This window comes from Sphaeramia orbicularis, chromosome 7 (assembly GCF_902148855.1).
Source record: "Sphaeramia orbicularis chromosome 7, fSphaOr1.1, whole genome shotgun sequence".
Classification (NCBI taxonomy): domain Eukaryota; kingdom Metazoa; phylum Chordata; class Actinopteri; order Kurtiformes; family Apogonidae; genus Sphaeramia; species Sphaeramia orbicularis.
Window position 1 is genome coordinate 7,475,648 of NC_043963.1, and position 22,065 is coordinate 7,497,712.

Sequence of the window (22,065 nt, forward strand, 5' to 3'; positions counted from 1 at the left end):
CCTCTCTCCCTCTCTCTCTCCTCCCTCTCTCCTCTCTCTCTCTCATCCTCCTCCCTCTCTCCTCTCCTCTCTCCTCTCTCTCTCTCCCTCTCTCTCCTCCTCCCTCTCTCCTCTCTCTCTCTCCCTCTCTCTCCTCCTCCCTCTCTCCTCTCCCCCCTCTCTCTCTCTCTCCTCTCTCCCTCTCTCCCTCTCTCTCCTCCTCCCTCTCTCCTCTCTCCCTCTCTCTCCCTCTCTCTCTCTCCATCAGATGCTGTGTCCATGCTTAATCTGTTCTATTAAGCCTCATAATCCTCGGTGGAGCCACAGAGGATTTACCTCTTTTCTCTCTTTCCGTCTCCACTTTATTGATTGTGTTCAAATAAAACACTCAATAAAACTCTTCTACTGTGTTCAATCTTGATTTTTTTTTTTTAACATTTTTTATTTAGGAATAAAAATCACAGGTTTAAGTTCACAAAGTCCAGTAAAAACACAGATAAACTTCATACTTTTTGGTAAATCATCTTAACATGATCAGGTTTTGAGCTTTTGACACATGAATTAACTTTGTGTCTTTGTTTTTTTTATCAGTTATTCTGCTCTTTTTCTTATTTTTTTTTTCCCATAATCCTCCTCTCACTGCTGTAATAGACAGTAAACAGAGCTCTGCTGCCCCTGCTGGAAGCCTGAGGCAACACAGTCACATTTCATCCATTCCTCTCTTCCAAGGTTATTATCCGTAATGAAAACTAACGAAATGACGAAAACCAGAATTGTAAAAACATTTTCTTTAACTGAAATAAACTATAAACTAAAAACTATAATTAAAAGAAAAAAACAATAACTGAAACTGTATTGCGTGCTTATAAAACTAACTAAAACGTATAAAAATTATGGATAAAATTCCCTTCGTTTTCGTCTTTGTCAATGTCGAAATGATATGAAATCGATTTATTTGCATCGAGCAATTTTAGCTAGTGGCACCATTTGATATTTAACGGTCCGTCACTTCTCGTCATTTGTTGTTTCCAGTCGTCTTCTGGTCCCCACTCTACCAGGAAACATGGAGACTAAAGTTGGGAGAAAGCAGCAGAGTCCTGTCTGGGATTTATTTGAATACGACGACAAAGAAGATAAAAGATATGAAAAAAACTAGAACTAAGCATTTAGAAAATAATGAAAACTAATAAAAACTAGCAAACCTGCTCTAAGAACTAATTAAAACTAACTGAATTAGAGAAAAAAAAAGTCAAAACTAAATAAAACTAAACTGTTATGAAAAATCAAAAACTATTAGAATCTTGCACTCTTCACATTTGTTTTATTATTTTACTCAGTTTGTTGATTTATTTTGTCCATTTTATTTAATTTACTAATTGCTTTGATTTAATACTCGCTTATTCACTTTGTTTTTTCATATTTTGTCGCGTATTTGATTGATTTTTGTTTCGTTTTATTGATTATTTTGCTCATTTTGATCATTCAGGACTGATTTTGTTCTTATTTAAATTCTTTTTATTCATTGTTAGTTTATTATTTAATCTATGTTTACGTTTTCATTTTCTTCGTTTAGTTTAATTGCTGATGTAATGCTTGGTTAGTTCGTTATTGCTTATTTCGTTGCTTATTCAGTTCTGTTTTGTTTCATTTTATTGATTATTTTGTTCAATTCTGTTCATTTGATTGATTATTTTGTTCAATTCTGTTCATTTTATTGATTATTTTGTTCAGTTCTGTTCATTTTATTGATTATTTTGTTCAGTTCTGTTCATTTTATTGATTATTTTGTTAATTATTATTTAGTCTGAATTTGTTCACACTTTTGTTAATTTTAGTCATCATTTGGTTCACTTTTTTAAAATTATGTTGCTTATTTTGTATTTCAGATTTGTTCATTATTTTGTAAATTTTGTTGCTTTTATCGTGATTTTGTCGCTTATTTTGTTAATTTTAAGGGTTTTGTTCAGTTTTGTACATTTGTATTAGGTAGGACTTATTTTGTTCATACGTTTGTCAATTTAATTCATTATTTTGTTATTTCTTTAATTAAAGATTTGTTGCTTATTTTGGTCACATTTGTTTCATTTTATTGATTGTTTTAAAAACTTGTTCATTATTTAATTTTGTTGATTTGGTGCTTGGTTTTACTGGTTAATTTGTTAGTTATTTTGTTAATTTTATTGATTTTGTTCAGTTTTGTACATTTTGATTATGCAACACTTATTTATATGTTTATTTTAGTACATATATGTGCTCTACTTCTTGATTATTACGTACATTTTTGTTAATATCATTGGATATATTGTTCATTTGTGTTGACTTTATTGATTAATTTAGTCACAATTTGATTTGATTTATTTTTACACACTTGTTTCATTTGTTTTTACTCATTTTGTTGCTTACTTGCCTCAGTTTGGTTCATTTTATTGATTTTATTGATTGATTTATTAATTTCATTTATCATTTTGGACATTTCATTGATTGATTGATTTTATCGATCATTCTGTTCATTTTGTTGATTGTTTTATTCATTTTATTGATTCTTTTGCTCATTTCCACAGGGCTGCCAGTTCAAATCCTGCTCAGTCCTCCAGTTTCATCTGCACTGGTGAATGAATGTTTTTTTTGGTGTAAGTGAATAATGGATTTAATGTAAAGTGTGTTTTAATAAGTGCTACATAAATTCAATCTATTATTATTGCATTCATTATTTATTAATATTGTTGCTTATTTTGTTAATTGTTGTTGCTTTGTTTATAATTTTATTGTGTTGATTAAGGGCTTGTTTATTAGTTATTTTGTTGCTTATTTTGTTAATTTGATGATTTTGTTCAGTTTTGTACATTTCATGATTATTTTGTTGCTTACTTGGTTCATTTTTGTTTCATATTATTGATTATTTTGTTCACTTCAGTGATTATTTTGTTCATTTTTTTGATTATTTTGTTCACTTCATTGATTATTTTGTTCACTTCATTGATGATTTTGTTCATTTTATTGATTATTTTGTTCACTTCATTGATTATTTGTTCATTATATTGATTATTCTGTTCATTGACTATTCCATCCACTTCACTGATTATTTTGTTCACTTCATTGATTATTTGTTAATTTTATAGATTATTTTGTTAATTTCATTGATTATTTTGTTCACTTCATTGATTATTGTGTTCATTTTATTGATTATTTTGTTCACTTCATTGACTATTTGTTAGTTTTATTGATTATTTTGTTCACTTCATTGATTATTTGTTAGTTTTATTGATTATTTTGTTCATTTTATTGAATATTTTGTTCACTTCATTGATTATTTGTTCATTTTATGGATTATTTTGTTCACTTCATTGATTATTTTGTTCATTTTATTGATTATTTTGTTCACTTCATTGATTATTCTGTTCATTTTATTGATTTTTTTGTTCCCTTCATTGATTATTTGTTAATTTTATTGATTATTTTGTTAATTTAATTGATTATTTTGTTCACTTCATTGATTATTCTGTTCATTTTATTGATTATTTTGTTCACTTCATTGATTATTTGTTAGTTTTATTGATTATTTTGTCCATTTTATTTACTATTTTGTTCACTTCATTGATTATTTGTTCCTTTTATTGATTATTCTGTTCATTGATTATTTTGTCCACTTCATTATTTTGTTCACTTCATTGATTGTTCTGTTCACTTCATTATTTGTTAATGTTATTGATTATTTTGTTCATTTTATTGAATATTTTGTTAACTTCATTGATTATTTGTTTATTTAATGGATTATTTTGTTCACTTCATTGATTATTTTGTTCACTTCACTGTTTATTTTGCTCATTTTATTGATTATTTTGTTCATTATTTTGTTCATTTTATTGATTTTTTTGTTCACTTCATTGATTATTTTGCTAATTTTATTGATTATTCTGTTAACTTCATTGATTATTTTGTTCACTTCATTGATAATTGTGTTCATTTGATTAATTATTTTGTTCATTTGAGTAGTTTTTCTACTATATTCCTTTAATTGTGGTTCAGGAGGTAGAGCAGGTCCTCCAATAACCAGAGGGTTGCTGGTTCGAATCCTGCTCCTTGCCGTTGCTACCTCAGTCTCTCCCACTGATGAATGAATGTTGTTGTCATGACTGTGGAGGGAATGAAAAATGAAGTTAATGTTAAGTGCTATATAAATCCATTATTATTATGTTTACTAATATCGTTGCTTATTTTGTTCATTTCTGTTTTTTTTTTTTTTTTAAATGTACTTTCTGTGGTCACATCGGCGTCTCTGCGTCTTTGCCGTCCTGTGTTTTGCTGCTTTCCTGAAAGAACAAATAAAACCACATTAGTGTCCATATTTGATTCGTAGACAGTTCACTAAACCAGATTTTGGGTAAATTTATCACGAGTCCAGAAGACTAACATTAACGCCGACACTTCTGTGTAATTCTATATCTAATAAACTTTAATACATTATTTTTATGGACTCTTTCACAGATAAACATACTGTTATTAATATTGTTAATATTGTGTCTGTTCATATTTTATATCTATTTTTAGTTTATTCTACTTTAGCTCCATTATTATTTTACTTTTTGTTTTGTATTCTATTCATTCTCACCTGATTCTCTGCAGATTTCAGTCTTTCCTCTTCATCCTTCTTCTTCTTTTCCTGCAGAAAAAACCCAAACAGATTTCCTGTCAAATAAAAAGCTGCTATGAACAGGATTTTTATGCATGAAACTAATAAAGTTTAAACAAATTTAAACAAATTAATCACAATACGAATGTAATAATCAATAAAAGTAGTAAAAATGAACAAAATAACCAACAAATCAAAGACCATAAAACAAACTGAAGAAAATAACAAACCAAATGAATAAAATAATCAGATAACTGGCATGTTGTGATTAATTTGTACATTTTTTCGTCATTTTATTTGTTGTTTGGTTACTTTTTATTCATTTTGTTGATATTTTCTGCTCATTACCTCCACCAGGAGGTATTGTGATGACTTTGCTTAGTGTGTTTGTTTGTTTGTTTGTTTGTTTGTTTGTTTGTTAGCAAGATAATTCAAAAAGTTATGGATGGATTTTGATGAAATTTTCAGGAAATGTTGATACTGGCACAAGATAAAAATGGTTACATTTTGGTGGTGATCGGTTGACACACACACACACACACAGATCTGTCTTGGCGGAGGTGTGCGCTCTCCGAGTGCTTTTCTTGTTCTTGCTTCATTTTTCTCTTTGATTTGTTTTGTTCATTTGTGTTCATTTTGTTGATTTTTTTTTTCACTTTGTGATTAATTACCTTCACCAAGGAATGGTGGAGGTTATGTTTTCATCAGGTTTGTCTGTTTGTCTGTTTGTTTGTATGTTTGTTTGTATGTTAACAAGATATTTCAAAAAGTTATGGAAGGATTCTGATGAAATTTTCAGGAAATGTTGATACTGGCACAAGGAACAAATGATTACATTTTGGTGGTCATTCGGGGGGGACTGATCTGCCTTGGTGGAGGTCTGCGCTCTCTGAGCGCTTTTCTAGTTTATGTCTATTTTTAGTTTATTCCTCTTTAGCTCTATTCTCATTTTACTTTTGTTTTGTATTCTATTAATTCTCACCTGATTCTCTGCAGATTACTGTGTTTTCTCTTCATCCTGCAGAAAAAAATCCAAACAGATTTCCTGTCAAATAAAAAGCTGCTATGAACAGGATTTTTATGCATGAAACTAACAAAGAAAATAGAAGAAAAACTCAAATGTAATAGATGTTCATTACTGTGCAAAGGTCTGATTCCACCTTTATCTTTGTTGTTTTGGCTCATATATATTTATTTCTGATTCTTTTTTTCTTCTTTTATTTAATTTTTTTTTAAAGACAGAAGGAAACATCTGACATGTGCTAATTACCTGATTATTTTATTCATTAGGCCCAAGCCGAGTAAAGCCGGCGCAGGGCCTATTGAGTCTGCAGTGGGGGCATGGGGGTGAAATCTCCAGTGACACGGTCGCCTTTCTCCACTGTCGCCACTCTCACACATTTTCACATTCACAACACTCTGAACATGTACATGACATGTGCACAAATCGCATATTTACACCTGCTCTGAATGAATGGGAGTCAATGGGACACGCCCAGTGGGGGTCAGTCATGTGTGTGTATGTGCACGACACATGACCTCTGACCCCACAGACATGTGGGGGACCTCAAGAGCTTTCAAATAAGGCCAAATATCTGGTTGCCATAGAAACGGCTATATTGTTCTTGCTTGTTTATTTATTTTTCTTCTCCTGCACTTTGAGCTTAAATTTGACCCCCTGAACATTTACGAAAACTGGAAATACATTACGCCACTGGGACCACGTCCAACATAAAGTTTGTCGTACAGCCACGAAAATCGGTACACAGATTCATTATCGTGAGACAAACAAAAAATATTATTATGGCCATGCCCCTAAACCAACCGGAAGTCGGCCATATTGGATTGAAATTTCCAAAATGCTGAGTCAGCGTTTTCGCTGACGTCGTATTTTAACTATCTCCTCCTTGGCCGTTTGGCCAAATGAGCTCAAAATCGATGTACAGTATCTAGAGAAGTGGGGCATCAAAAGTTAGCTGAATTTTTGGAATCATGTCACCGTTTTTGTGCAACAACGTTGCCACTTTGCGAAGTTTCTTCGAAAATTTACCATTACAAAAATTGCTTCAGCTCGGACATATGAACACCGATTTGGCTGAAATTTGAATCAGACGTCTATCTCCCAGGCCTACAGCCATTTATTAAAAGAAATTGAAATTTTGCACAATAGCACCCCCTGCAAATGTACGTTTACGAAAATGACATCAGTTCGGACATACGAACACCGATTTGACTCCAATTTGAATCAGTTGTCAATCTCCCAGGCCTACACCCATTTATCAAAAGAAAATGGCATTTCCCTCAATAGCACCCCCTACAAATTTACCTTCATAAAAACTGCATCAGTTTGGACATACAAACACCGATTTGGCTCAAATTTGACTCAGTGCTACATCTCGCAGGACTACACCCATTCAATGGAAGAAATTGAATTTTGGCTCCATAGCGCCCCCTAAAGATTTCCTTATACAAAAATTTGTTCAGTTCGGACATACGAACACTGATTTGCCTCAAATTTGAGTCAGTTGTCAATCTCCCAGGCCTACACCCATTCATCAGAAGAAATAAAATTTGGTGCTAGAGCACCACCTGGTGAATGATGGACATACTTTTACTGGATGTGCCCGTGGTGAGGGCCTTTCAATGCCGCTTGCGGCTTTAATTATTATTTTTATTTATTTATCTTTCTTTCTCCTGCGCTTTCAGCTCAAATTTGACCCCCTGAACATTTATGAAAACTCCCCAAAGTTTGCCCAAAATTCAGAAATGTGAAAAATTTAATTCACATACACTATATTGCCAAAAGTATTTGCTCACCTGCCTTGACTCGCATATGAATTTCAGTGCCATCCCATTCCTAGTCTATGGGGTTCAATCTGACGTGGGTCCACCCTTTGCAGCTATAACAGCTTTAACTCTTCTGGGAAGGCTGTCCACAAGGTTTAGGAGTGTGTTCATGGGAATTTTGGACCATTCTTCCAGAAGCGCATTTGTGAGGTCACACACTGATGTTGGACAGAAGGCCTGGCTCTCAGTCTGCGCTCTAATTCATCCCAAAGGTGTTCTATGGGGTTGAGGTCAGGACTGTGTGCAGGCCAGTCCAGTTCCTCCACACCAGACTCTGTCATTCATGTCTTTATGGACCTTGCTTTGTGCACTGGTGCACAGTCATGTTGGAAGAGGAAGGGGCCAGCTCCAAACTGTTCCCACAAAGTTGGGAGCATGGAATTGTCCAAAATGTCTTGGTATGCTGAAGCATTCCCAGTTCCTTTCACTGGAACTAAGGGGCCAAGCCCAGCTCCTGAAAAACAACCCCACACCATAATCCCCCCTCCACCAAACTTTACACTTGGCACAATGCGCTCCCACAAGTATCATTCTCCTGGCGACCGCCAAACCCAGACCCGTCCATCAGATTGCCAGATGGAGAAGTGGGATTGGTCACTCCAGAGAAGGCTCCTCCACTGCTCTAGAGTCCAGTGGCGGCGTGCTTTACACCACTGCATCCGGCGCTTTGCATTGCACTTGGTGATGTATGGCTTGGATGCAGCTGCTTGGCCATGGAAACCCATTCCATGAAGCTCTCTGCGCACTGTTCTGGAGCTAATCTGAAGGACACATGAAGTTTGGAGGTCTGTACCATTGACTCTGCAGAAAGTTGGCGACCTCTTCGCACTCTGCGCCTCAGCATCCGCTGACCCCGCTCCGTCAGTTTACATGACCTACCACTTCGTGGCTGAGTTGCTGTCGTTCCCAAACACTTCCACTTTCTTATAATACAGCTGACAGTTGACTGTGGAATATTTAGGAGCCAGGAAATTTCACCACTGGATTTGTTGCACAGGTGGCATCCTATCACAGTTCCATGCTGGAATTCACTGAGCTCCTGAGAGCAACCCATTCTGTCACAAATGTTTGTAAAAGCAGTCTGTATGTCTAGGTGCTTGATTTTATACACCTGTGGCCATGGAAGGGATTGGAACACCTGATTCTGATTATTTGGATGGGTGAGCCAATACTTTTGGCAATATAGTGTAGGTTTCGTAGATGTCGGTAGATGTATTGTATTCTATTAATTCTCACCTGATTCTCTGCAGATTCCTGTCTTTCCTCTTCATCCTGCAGAAATAATCAAAATAGATTTAATGTCAAATAAAAAGCAGCTATGAACAGATTTTTTATGCATTGAACTAACGTAATAGAATTTTAACTTCTTTATCTGATTCCCTTCTTTGTTCCCGTATCCTTTCCTGAATACCCTTCCCCACTGCGTGCTAATTTTCCCATATTTTTACCCAAATCCCCCCACTGTGTGTGTAAACTTTCTTGCAAGGTAACAAAAGGTGACTGATTGTTAAAGCTTTGAGTTCATCATTCAATCAAAAGGCCCTTTGAGGAAACTGGAGGTGTCACTTGCAAATGCGATTCACCCTATAAAAGGTGGATCTTGTGAGAAGGTCTTGGTCTTTTCTTCACAATCGCTGCTCGTGTGCAGAACTGACCTGTCTTTGCAGAGGAATATCTTGTCGGCCGGCAGAAGTCTCTGTTTCAGCATTCCGCAGCAGCTGAGCATAATTTAGCTAACAAAGAAAACAGAATAAAAACTCAAATGTAATAGATGTTCATTATTGTGCAAAGGTCTTATTCCACCTTTGTCTTTGTTGTTTTTGCTCATATATACCTATTTCTGATTCTTTTTTTCTTCTATTCAAATTTTTTTAAAAAGACAGAAGGAAACAGAAGGAACAGAAGGAAAAGACATAGCGTGTGCTGAGAAGTTGAAGTGAGAGAGCTTAGATAGAAGAAGTTGGTGGTTTACAGTGTCAAAAGCTTTCTTGAGATCTAAAAATACAGCTCCTACACATGGGTTCGTGTCAAGTAAACTCTTGACTTTCTCAGAATAAAAGCAGATTGCCATTTCCGTGGAGAGGTTGGCCCAAAATCCAAATTGCATTGGATGTAATGCAGTGAAGCCTTTATCAAGATGTTTAATTAATTGATTGGCAATCCATTTTTCAGCTATCATTGAGATGATCGGTAGGATCAGGACCCGGTAGGTTTTGGACCCGGACATAAATATGGGTGTTACAGTGGCTACTTTCCATGATGATGGCACTACTTTTTGACTGATTGACTGATTAACCACAAAAGTGATGGGTTGTACTAACGCTTCCATGTAGGTTTTCACAAAGTTAGAGTCAATACCATGGACATCCCTGGCTTTGGAACCTTTGAGAGCCCTAATGATCTTTACTACTTCAGCTTCTGTTATTTTTTCCAAGTTAAAGATTGGTTTTTCATTGTCTATTTCACAAAGTAAGGCAGTAGATGGACTAAAACATTTAGTAATTTCAGATACACTGTCTAAAAAATAATTTTTAAAAGAGTTTGCCACTGCTATGGGATCCTTAACTGGGGTATTACCCAGTTCAAGTTCTATGACTTTAGTTCCATGTTTGTTATGTTTGCCTAACAGTTTATTTAAAATTTGCCATGTTTTTTCCCATTCCCTTTTGTATTTTCTATGATGGATATAAAAAAGTTTGCCGTGGCCTTTCTTATGGCTTGGGTAGTTTTATTGCGTACATGAGTGAACTTTTGCCTATCTATGGACAAAGCAGGTGTCAGGCTTTGTTTGAGCAGTACATGTCTAGATTTCATTAGAGTTCTGCAGTGCTGGTCTAACCAAGGCAGGCTGTCACCTTTCTTTGATTTGCGCCTCCCTCTGTAGGTAAAAGAGGCTATTACCTCTTTAAGTTTGTAGGTCAGGGGTGTCAAACTCATTTTAGTTCAGGGGCCACATTCAGCCCAAATTGATCTCCAGTGGGCCGGACCAGTAAAACAGTATCATAATAACCTGTAAATAATGATGACTCCAAAGTTTTCTCTTTGTTTTAGTGCAAAAAAAAAAAAAAAAGAAAAAGAAAATATTAAAATATGTACACTTAGAAACTATCCAAACAAAAATGATGTGAATAACCTGAAAAAAATGAAATTTCTTGAGAAAAATAAGTGCAGTTTTAACAATGTTACACCTCAACTTACCATTTATACATGCATGTTACAGACTGGATCTACAAAGGCACAAAATATTTATTAACAGGAAGAATAGTGTTAAAATTTCACTTTCAAAATTTCAGGATTTTCACATTTTATTGTTAAAGGTTAGTTTGTAAATGTTCCTATTTTCAAAATTTAATGTAAATTTTTACACTAAAACAAAGAGGAAAAATTTGGAGTTGTCATTATTTATACGTTATTTTGCTATTATTTTAGTTGAGATCACATTTTTCTGTATGTGGAACCTGAACTAAAACAAGTTCAACATCCTTGATTGTTAATATCTTAAGTGGAATTTTTTTGCGTTTTGCAAATTCATCCCGCAGGCCAGACTGGAACATTTGGCGGGCCGGTTTTGGTCCCCGGGCCGCATGTTGACACCTGTGTTGTAGATGAATGAGTCACAAGTCATATCAATGTTAGTGTAAGTTTGAGTTTCCTTCCAGTCTACCATTTTCAAGGCTGCATTGAGATTCTGGGTCTGATTCTTGGGAATTACATTATCAGTGGAGGTGGGTGGAGTACTTTGTGGTTCAGCTAACCTCTGTTTAGTAAGTTTTCTCAAAAAGAGAATACAATTGTGGTCTGATAGACCAGTCAGAAAATTAAAAGTCTTGTGAATTCTGTTTGGCTTATTTGTCAACACTAGGTCTATTCTCGTCTGAGACGTATTTGTTATTCTAGTTGGTTCCTCTATTTGTTGCTCTAGATCACAAGTGTCAAACGTGTGGCCCGGGGGCCAAATCCGGCCCGCCAAAGCATCCAATCTGACCCATAGGATGAATTTGTGAAATGCAAAAAATTACACTGAAGATATTAACAATCAATGGTGTCAAAATTATTTTAATTCAGGTTCCACGTACAGACACATACAGTCCAATTAGATTTCAAGTGGGTCAGAACCAGTAAAATATTATCATAATAACCTATAAATAATGACAACCCCAAATGTTCTCTTTGATTTTTTTGGTGTAAAAAAGTAAAATTACATGAAAATGTTTACACTACCAAACTATACTTTTACAAAAAATGTGAATAACCTGAACAAATTTGAACAAACGGAAATGTCTTAAGAAAAGTAAATGCAATTTTTACCAATATTCTGCCTGTTACTAAATGATTTGTGCGATTGTAACGCACGTGTGTAAATGATAAACTGATAAACAGACGCAGAATATTGTTACAATTGCACTTGTTTTTCTTAAGACAATTCAAGTTGTTCATGGTATTCAGATTTTTAAGGAAACTTTGTAGATGTAAACCTGATCATAATATAATTTTCCTTTTTTACCTCCGCCAAGGAGGTTATGTTTTGCCAGGGTTTGTTTGTCTGTCTGTCTGTTGTTTGTTTGTTTGTTTGTCTGTCCGTTAGTGTGCAACATAACTCAAAAAGTTATGGACAGATTTGGATGAAATTTTCAGGGTTTGTTGGAAATGGCTGAACTACCACGGGCCCTGTCTGAAGGTGAACTGCCGCCGCTGCTGGAGCTTGTTCCCCCAGCGCCAGGGGCCTCTGCTGTGCAGGAGATGGAAGATGCCGACACATCACGGACTGACGATCAGGACGAACCGCCGCCAGCCTTTGCTGTGGATGAGGTGCGTTCATTTTTGTGTTCATTTTTGCTTCATTTTGCTCTTTTTTTTTTTTTTTTTGCTTCAGTTTGTTACTGGTATAAAACATTAGAAAATGAAAGCCATAAATCTCATTCTGTCTGAACTAAAGGGTTAAAGACATGTTAAATACAAAGGGAGGTCACACTAAATATGAGCACTTTGGTTTAATGAAGCTGTTTTTTTCCCTAAAACTGTAGTTTTTCCTGCTGTTCATACTTCACATATGTCAGATTGGATCTAATTACAGATAAATGCATATGTGTGGACATTAAACTTTACTAAACCAACACTTATAATGTTGGATAACAACTTTTACATAGTAACGTACTGAAAGTCATCTTTACATCTGATTGTGTTTACATAGAAGATATTTCAGTTACCTCGGCAACGACTGGAGGATGTTCATCAATGAAGTCATCAACAACGTGGAAACATCTCACCCAGTCTCCTTTGGAGATGTGCGAGTTCAGACTCTCAGTCATCACTTTTGTTTGTTTTCTTTGATAGTTTTCGTTAAGATTTCTTCCTGCACTTCCAGAAGCAGCTCGTCCACCTGAACTTGACTCGAACAGCATCCTCCACCTTTACCTTCAGCATCTTTACCTTTGGTGAAGACGGTCCACGCCGGCAGCAACAAGGCCGCCATCACCGTGATGCCCAGGAGCAAAGCCATTCCATACATCTGGAAACAGAAGAGCCACAGATCCACAACACAGAGAAGACAAAGAGTTTTAACAGTGAAACTGATCCAGACACGACACCAAGACTGAGAGAGAGATGAGGTACAAACTTACATAAAATATACATTGTATAGACTGAATGTCATCTAAAATTAACGTTTATTTGCAACATAGTATAGCAAATTATTACTGTAAAGTCAAACTGGTTTTAATTCACCGTGGGAAAAACATGGAGAAAAGGAAAAAAGTGTGTGAGATTCAGAGGCCACAGGTCAGGTCAGTCAGGAGCGCACTGGGCTCGGCTGTGCGCTGTGTCATCATACACGCTGTGAAAGGCTGCAGGTGTGTCCAATCAGACAGCAGCAGCACCTGATAAAAGGGCGGAGCAGACGCCGCTGCGGCTCCTATGCAAACTTCAGACTGCTGAGCAACAGACGTTTGGAAACTGCGGAGGGGCAGCCGCTGAGACTATTTATTAGTGACGGGTAGATGAGGCGTCATGAAGCGTTTCGACACATTGCCAAACTGTATTGATACTGTGTCGATACTGTGTCACTGAATACTGACACCTGCTGGACCTTCCAAATCCCTACAGGCAACCGAGTTGACAGACTCAACTGACACTGGTTTGATGACCTAGTATATACAATAATATAATTTAAGTCATTGTATTTTATATTGTATTATTTCATATCTTCATTTAAATTTAAAATATCTTTGATACTTTTAGATACAGTCAATAAATAATGTGAACATGGATCATAACCTGAAAATCTAAGTGAAAGTGTTGTGAATGAGGATGCTTGTGGACTGGGATTTTTTTTAATTATTATTTATTTATTTATTTACAAATTTTTATTAAATTTTTTTTTTTTTTCCAACATTTTGAGCTTGATGGTTAAAAATGAAGTAAAGAATAAATTAATATGAATTAATTATCAATAAAGCAACTGTGAGTCAGTTGTAGAACGGCTGTATAGCTGAGTTGGTCCTGGTGGATCTGGACTTCGTTCTCATGCCTGGTCCTAGAATGTCTCAGCACTGAGGAGGGGCTTTAGTTTAAACAGGAAAGTTTTGTCCAAAAAATGCGACATTTAACCTGCAGAAAATAATATGAACAGTAAACTAAGAGTCACTTTGAAATGAATTTGAATTCAGATAGATCAAGTGGAAACTCTGAGAGGAACAGGATGAAACAACAAGGAAATTCAAACAAATCCCTTATTTTCTGACATGAGATCCAAATGGTCCCACACGGTGGAAACCTTTCTTTTGGTTTGAGGCTGCTCCAGAATTCTTAATGAATTTGACGATGAACCACAAAGATCAGAGGTTCTTTTGGCAGATGCATCCCTTTGACAGATGCGCTTCCTTATAAACACGGTTTGGCGCCTCAGTGTCAGTTCCAAAACAGGTCCTGTGTCGGTCACGTGGCTTTCTTGAAGCGATACGCGCACCGACACGGGGTTTTGCTCTGTGAGCTCAACGCATGCGCCGACGCATCGGTGTTCCCTTACCCATCACTACTATTTATGAAATCCATCCATCCATCCATTCTCTTCCGCTTATCCGGGGCCGGGTCGCGGGGGTAACAGTCTAAGCAGGGATGCCCAGACTTCCCTCTCCCCAGACACCTCCTCCAGCTCTTCCGGGGGGATCCCGAGGCGTTCCCAGGCCAGCCGAGAGACATAGTCTCTCCAACGTGTCCTGGGTCTTCCCCGAGGTCTCCTCCCGGTGCTATTTATGAAATGTTTAGTTTATGTGCTGCACTAGAACTGTGATTATTTAATCATAATGATAGTCTGACATTAATGTGCTGTTGTGTGTGAGCGCACCAGAGCGCAAATGGGGTTTAAAGGGTTAAACTTCAAGCTGCCTGTTTGTAACTGCAGCGGTGGGTGTTTTTTTGTTAATCAGTGGGGTTATTTGTGGTTTATATTAAATATGATCATGTATTTTAAATGTAAATTGCCTGGGTACAGGATTTCAGCTGTCTAATTATGTGAGTTAATTATAGTTAAAATAGTGACTTTGTTGGGTCTAAATATTGTTGATACTGTTAAAAAGGCCATTTTTTTTGTTTTTCTTTGTTTCTTTTTTTTTTTTAAATGATTGATTCCTTTAAGAATTGAATTACACCAGAAATATGCACAAATACTAAACACATTTTTATTTGATCACAACAGGATCTGATGCTGTATCACAACATTATCCTGTGTTCAAACTAGGGATGTAACCATTACCGGTATAACGATAAACCGTGGTAAAATTGCAGATGGTTAGTATTACTGTTTAAATTCTAATTATCATGATAACCGTGTTTGATTACTGCACTTTTAGGGGAAAAAAACCTATGTAAAGATCTGCTTTTATGTCAAATATTTGAGTATAGTTTTCATTTATTGCAATTTTAATTGTATATACCTAATATTTGGAACCAGTATTCACTTTTAAAGTATTTGAAAAGGTTTGTTAAGCATTTTTGTGCTATTTATGCAATAATGTATATACATTTTTCAAATCGGATTTTATATTTTTTTTGTGTTTTTTGTCCTTTTGTATTTTTATAGTAGTTTAAAGTGAAAAAAATAATAGACCAATGATATAAATGAAGTTATGCTGAAAAAACAGATCCCAAACATGGGTATAGTAAACATTTGTTTATATAGTATATAAAGGTAAAATCAAAAGTACTGAAAAACGGCTAAAATAGGCTCAGACCACTAAGGGTTAATATTTGAATGTTTCTGCAACAGAAGGGACATTTGCCTATTATTATTATTATTATTATTATTATTATTATTATTATTATTATTATTATTATTATTATTAATTATTTATTTATTTATTTTAAATACAACTTTGTTAAATTATTTCAGTGTGTGTATCAGTACTTTTTGAACATTTTGAGCACAATTTCAACAATACCACGATAATAATGATAACCGTGATAATTTTGGTCACAATAACCGTGATATGAAATTTTCATATTGTTACATCCCTTGTTCAAACTTAAATTATGTTTTACCGACATTACAGTTTAAGATCCTGTTCAAATGTTCATATTCTATTAGTTCAGAACTAACATCATAACATTATTTTTGTGCAATTCCAAACAAAGGAACTAACAATATAAATGTAATAAAAGAGTGTTAAATAATAATAAATAAAATATAACAAAAAAGACAAAACAAAAAACAAAAATGAACCTAAACAATATCTGCATTTGAATAAATACCTAAAAATATCCATACAGTACTTTTTCATATCGATACAGTATTGTGAAATGAAATATTGCGATATATTGCAGAACCGATATTTTCTTACACCCCTAGTCACGAGACAAAAAAAAAGGCTGGAAACCAGTGGATTAAAGGGTTAAAAAAAGGTCAAACACTTACCCGTGAATTGATCTCCATTTCTTTGACGGTTACAACATCAGGATTGGTGACAACTTGAGATTGACATTGTAGGCGAGCCACAGATACGGAGTTTGGATTCCAACAGCAGACGTACCAGTCGGCTCTGATCAGCACCGATACCACCCACAGGCTGCCGATGCACACCGCTTTGACCACACGGCGACACAAAACCAAACCGAAATGACAGCCCTTTGTGGTGGTGTATCTCCACGCTCTGCGAAAGGCCTGGTCGGTCAGCAGCATCAGACTGGTGATGATGAAAAACGGACAAACCATGTAGGTGGTGCAGTAGGAGGTCTGATGTTTACAGGTGCATGGGAATGTGCTGTTTTGTTCGTGGAAACAGAAAATGAGAACGCTGAAAATGAGGCTGTTGCCGTTGTCTTTGACTGCACCGATGAACTGCTGCAGAGGAGCCGTTAAGGCCTGCATCTTCGGAGGACGGCGGAAGGTCTTCTGCTGGACTTCCCAACAACACAACAACACTTATTTCCCTCTTCTTATGAATCAAATTGAAGGAAGTGGGAGTGAACTTCATTTCAGTTCAATGCTTTTCCCAGAAAGTGGAAGTGCAGTTGAAAGAAGTGAAAGAACTAAGACAACGTAAGCCTTCTTCTTACATCCGAGAGTTCGTCCCATTCCTATTACATGCCAGAGGACGGACAATAACGGCCTTCACTGCTTCATTTTTTCTTTTTTTTTTTCTCTTTAAACAACTCGTGATAGAGCTGCTCAATTATCTGGTTCTGTCTGCACTGGTCTATTAACCCATAAAGACCCAGCGCTACTTTTAAGTCAGTTCCCAAATGAAATGTTCTCTATATCTAACCTTTTTTAAATGATTTATCATCCTTTATTTAGAACAGGGGTGCCAAACTCATGTTAGTTCAGTGGCCACATAAAGCCCAAAATGACCTGCAGTGGGCCGGATTATTAAAATATTCACATAATAATACATAAATAATATCAATTCCAAAATTTGTCTAATTTCTACATTTTAGAGTGAAAAAGTAAGATTATATTATCAAAATTTTTACATTTACAAACTATCCTTTAAAAAATTGCGGCAAAACATGAACAAACCATGACCAAAATGAAATTTATTAAGAAAAAAAAAATGCAATTTTAACTATTTATGCCATTATTTGGCCTCAGCTTCTCATTTTTACATGTTCATTACAACGTACAGATCACAGTGGATCTACAAATACACAAAACATTTAACCCTTTCATGTGTAGTGGTCACTACAGTGGACAGTTACTCTACAGCTTTACTCTTGTATATTCATGGGTTTAGTTGTTTTAGTTCCATATCAGCCAACACAGTGGACACTTATGCATCATCTCATAAACTGCAATTCATAGCGTTATTGTAACTTTGTTGTTCTTGATTGGTTCTTGAGCGTAAATCAATTGTTAATATTTATTTTTTGCATATTATCTCTATGAAGTGAGTAATAACTAGTATTAGAATATGTTAAAATGTGAGAAAACATGAGATTAGCTGCATTAAACATGGTTTCATTTCACTGTTTTCATATCACTTTATGATATTGGGTTTTAAATACATGTTTCTTTGCTTCAAGAATAAAATTCATGGTGTAGCTGAGTGGACATTTTTGTAACTCCATGAAAAACAGGTTGATTTAAAAAAAAAAAAAAAAAATTCAATCACATTGGTTTTTTTTTCATGTCTAAAGAGGAATAAAAACACTCAGGAAAAAAAAATCTTGATTAAGGTTCTCATAATTCATGCATGAAAGGGTTAATAACAGAATTTTGGTACAATTACTCTTTAATCTCTTAAGACATCTCAGGTTGTTCAGATTTATTCAGGTTTTTCACATTTTTTGTAGAAGGCTAGTCTGTAAATGTTTACACTTTTGTGCATTTTTACTTTTTTATACTAAAACAAAGAGAAAAATGTGGTTTTCATTACTTATAGTTTATTATGATGGTATTTCACTGGTGTGACCCACGTTAAATGTAACTGAATTAAATTTATTTTGACATCCTTGATTGTTAATATCTTCAGTGTAATTTTTGTATTTTACTAATTGATCCCATGGGCCGGATTGGACCCTTTGGCGGGCCGGTTTTGGCCCCTGAGCCGCATGTTTGACACCCCTGATTTAGAATGTTATCTTCTGAATTTTGTATTTTATCAGTATAAATCAGGTAGTTTCCTGGATTGAACTAACCGATCCTGAAGATGTTCATAAAGTCTCAGATTAACCTTTTCATGCACGAATTATGAGAACCTCAGTCAAGATTTTTTTCTTGAGTGTTTTTATTCCTCTATAGGCATGAAAAAAAAAAAAAAAAAATGCGATTGAAATTTTTTAAATTAACCTATTTTTCATGGAATTACAAAAATGTCCACTCAGCTGGACATCATGCATTTAATTTTAGAAGCAAAGAAACATGTACAGGGTGGGGAAGCAAAATTTACAATGAACATTTAGTTGTTTTTTCTCAGCAGGCACTACGTCAGTTGTTTTGAAACCAAACATATATTGATGTCATAATCATACCTAACACTATTATCCATACCTTTTCAGAAACTTTTGCCCATATGAGTAATCAGGAAAGCAAACGTCAAAGAGTGTGTGATTTGCTGAATGCACTCGTCACACCAAAGGAGATTTCAAAAATAGTTGGAGTGTCCATAAAGACTGTTTATAATGGAAAGAAGAGAATGACTATGAGCAAAACTATTACGAGAAAGTCTGGAAGTGGAGGAAGCAACAAAAAACGTACCAAAGCTTTTATTAAAGCTCTCAAATCCAAAATCCTAAAGGATCCAACCAAATCCATGAGAAAAATGGCAATTGAACTTGAGGTAGACAACAAGAGCGTTAGAAATGCAGTAAAATAGGATTTGAAGTTCAAATCTTACACAAGAACACCAAAACACTTGTTGACAACAGCAACAAATCCAACTTTAGCAATTTTTGGGAATCATGTTTATGGCCGCCTTCTAGCCCAGATCTAAACCCTCTGGATTCTGCTGTTTGGGGCGTTTTAGAACATGCTACCGATAGAACATCACACAGCAATGTCGACTTTCTTAAAGATACTATTAAAGAAGAATGGGAGAAGTTGTCACCCCAATATTTGAGGAACACTTGCGCAAGTTTCAGGAAGCGTGTGAAGGCAGTTATTGAGAAAGAAGGAGGACACATAGAATAAAAACATTTTCTATTATGGACATTTTCTTGTGGCAAATAAATTCTCATGACTTTCAATAAACTAATTGGTCAGACACTGTCTTTCAATCCCTGCCTCAAAATATTGTACATTTTGCTTCCCCACCCTGTATATCAAAAGTAGGGATGTAACAGTTACCGGTGTTACGGCCCCTGGGGTCCTCTTGGGGGTGCTATATATTCCAGCTCTTGTTTTCTACCAGGCACCTGATGGGGAAATCAGGAACACCTGTGGCACCTGGAGTTCCTGTCCTTAAATAGTCTGCCTGCAGCGCTCACTCTCGCTCTGCTTGCTTCCCTCACAGGTCCTTGGTTCTTCAGCCCTTGGGTTTTTTTATGTTGCTTTAATGTTTTGTTCTGTGCTGCACTTTTCAACACTCACATCAACACACATTCACCCGTGCACACCTACACTACTGACATTACTGATGATTCAGTTACATTCTGTAATATACTTTAGTTTGTCTTTTCCTAATCTGGTCTAATTTGGTTTAATTTGTCTTAATTTGATTTAATAAAGCATTCTTGTGTTAAACTTCATTTATGGTGTGTTCCCCTTCTTTGTTGTGGCCTCTGAGCCAGGTCATAACACCGGTATAACGATAAACCACGGTAAAATTCTTGACTGTTAGTATTACACTGGTCAACAACGAATTTATTGTTTAAGTTTTTTGAGCTGATTTAGGATAATTTTGCTGTGCTGAATCCAAAAATCACATTAATTTTGCTCAATCAGTTCAACTTTCTGAACTATGCTACATATTGGCTTTTTAACATTTTTGCTTACATTTATGGGCATTTTCACATCATATGATACAAAATTCTTTCATATTTCTTGCAATAAATGAGTTCTGAAGATTTTGCTTTTGCCAATTTATGATTAATGTTTTTTTTTAATATTACAGGTGAATGAAATGGCTTCGACTAGAAGATCTTGCAAAAATAAGCCTGACGTATTCTGCTACATCTACGGTGAATACACCATTGTACCTAACAGGAATCAAGCCACAAGTTTCATAAAGTGTGCTTACCAATCTTATTTTGGTATTAATTATTATATTTTGTGAGAAGATCAAATTTTTCAAAATCAAATTAGCAAAAAAACCTGACCTGATTGAGAAAAACAGATGTCATTTTTGGATGTAGCGGTGCAAAATGGTCCTAATTCAGTTGAAAAAACCTGGACAACTTGCAAAAAACATTTTTTTGTAACCCAGTGTTACCGTTTAAATTCTAATTATCATGATAACCGTGTTTGATTACCGCATTTTCAACACAAACTTTATATGGAAAATGGTCAAACAATGACTATAAGGTGCCATCTTTAATGCACATTTGTGTATTTGATGTTTACATGTTAATACTTGAATGTTTCTGCCAACAGAAAGTACATTGTGCCTATTATTTTATTTGGGGTTTTTTTTGTTTCTTTTTTTTTTTTTTTTCAAAATACAACTCGGTTAAATTATTTCAGGTTGTGTATCAGACAAGAACTGTTTGAACATTTCGAGCACATTTCAACAATACCCTGATAATAATGATAACCGTGATAATTTTGGTCACAATAACCATGATATGAAATTTTCACATCGTTACATCCCTAATCGAAAGCAGAGAAAACTCAATAAACAGTCTTTTTCAGTCAAATCTCTCATTAAAGCTGCGTATGACTTTCATCACCAATTTTTCATCAAATCTGTAAAACCTGAGTCATAGCCTACGTATCATGAAGCCGTTAGTCTTTCTGTGATTAAACACCTGAATCTCTTCCCTTACTGTGAAAAAAATCCCAGGTGTCCTCCACCATAAACAGTCCATTTGTTTACAATTTGTTTTAACATTTGTTTACATTTGTTTCATGTACGATTTGCTTTAAAATAGAGGAATAGAAGCCCAGAGTCGGACATTGAAACCCAGCCAGCATGTCCATGTGGGCCCAAGAGGGGTTATAATTGGGCTGCATAGAAGGGTCCCATTTGGGTCTGTCCGCAGTTTCCATGGTGACCCCACATGTGTTTGCTCATATCAGAATCAGAATCAGAGATCTGAATATCTTACATTATTTATTCTTCACACTATTTATCCCACGATATTTATCTTCCATGTTATTTGCACTACTTAAATTCTATGTTTTACAAATATTTTAGTTTGCAATACTTTTTATTTTTTAATGTAAATAACTGTGCCTTTTACTGATATGTGTTGTTGTTTTACTGATATTTGTTTTCTGTCTGCAAATTCTTGCACCGAACCTGAGAGCTCTACGTCAATGTCATTGCACTTGGTACAATAACGATAAAGAGATTCTGATTTTGATTCCGATTCAGATATGAGCAAATACACGTGGGGTCACCATGGAAACTGTGGACAAACCCACATGGGACCCTTCTATGCAGCCCAATTGTAACCCCTCTGGGGCCCACATGGACATGCTGGATGGGAAGGATGGTAAATTTCAGTTTCGCTTCACA

At 35.4% G+C, this 22,065-nt stretch overlaps 1 protein-coding gene and 1 long non-coding RNA gene across 7 annotated transcripts; both read right to left on the reverse strand.

Moving 5' to 3' along the window:
- Nucleotides 1-4,080: 4,080 nt before the first annotated feature.
- Nucleotides 4,081-16,857, reverse strand: LOC115421951 (uncharacterized). Of its 6 annotated transcripts, none has more exons than XM_030137964.1 (7): nucleotides 16,365-16,857; nucleotides 12,664-12,965; nucleotides 9,112-9,189; nucleotides 8,693-8,728; nucleotides 4,589-4,639; nucleotides 4,233-4,289; nucleotides 4,081-4,112 (listed from the first exon to the last, which is right to left on the reverse strand). In XM_030137964.1, the coding sequence occupies exons 2-6, from the start codon at nucleotides 12,856-12,858 to the stop codon at nucleotides 4,242-4,244; spliced, it is 408 nt and encodes a 135-aa protein (XP_029993824.1). In that variant the 5' UTR covers nucleotides 12,859-12,965; nucleotides 16,365-16,857; the 3' UTR covers nucleotides 4,081-4,112; nucleotides 4,233-4,241. The 6 variants fall into 6 exon arrangements, 3 of the variants coding, with proteins under 3 accessions (XP_029993824.1, XP_029993825.1, XP_029993823.1); XR_003935769.1 differs by lacking the exon at nucleotides 4,081-4,112 and adding an exon at nucleotides 5,592-5,627; XM_030137965.1 differs by lacking the exon at nucleotides 4,081-4,112 and having other exon boundaries at nucleotides 4,172-4,289.
- On the reverse strand, nucleotides 10,095-11,381 carry LOC115421952 (uncharacterized). Its single transcript, XR_003935770.1, has 2 exons — nucleotides 11,051-11,381; nucleotides 10,095-10,359 (listed from the first exon to the last, which is right to left on the reverse strand). It is a non-coding gene; the product is annotated as an uncharacterized LOC115421952 (long non-coding RNA).
- Nucleotides 16,858-22,065: the final 5,208 nt, after the last annotated feature.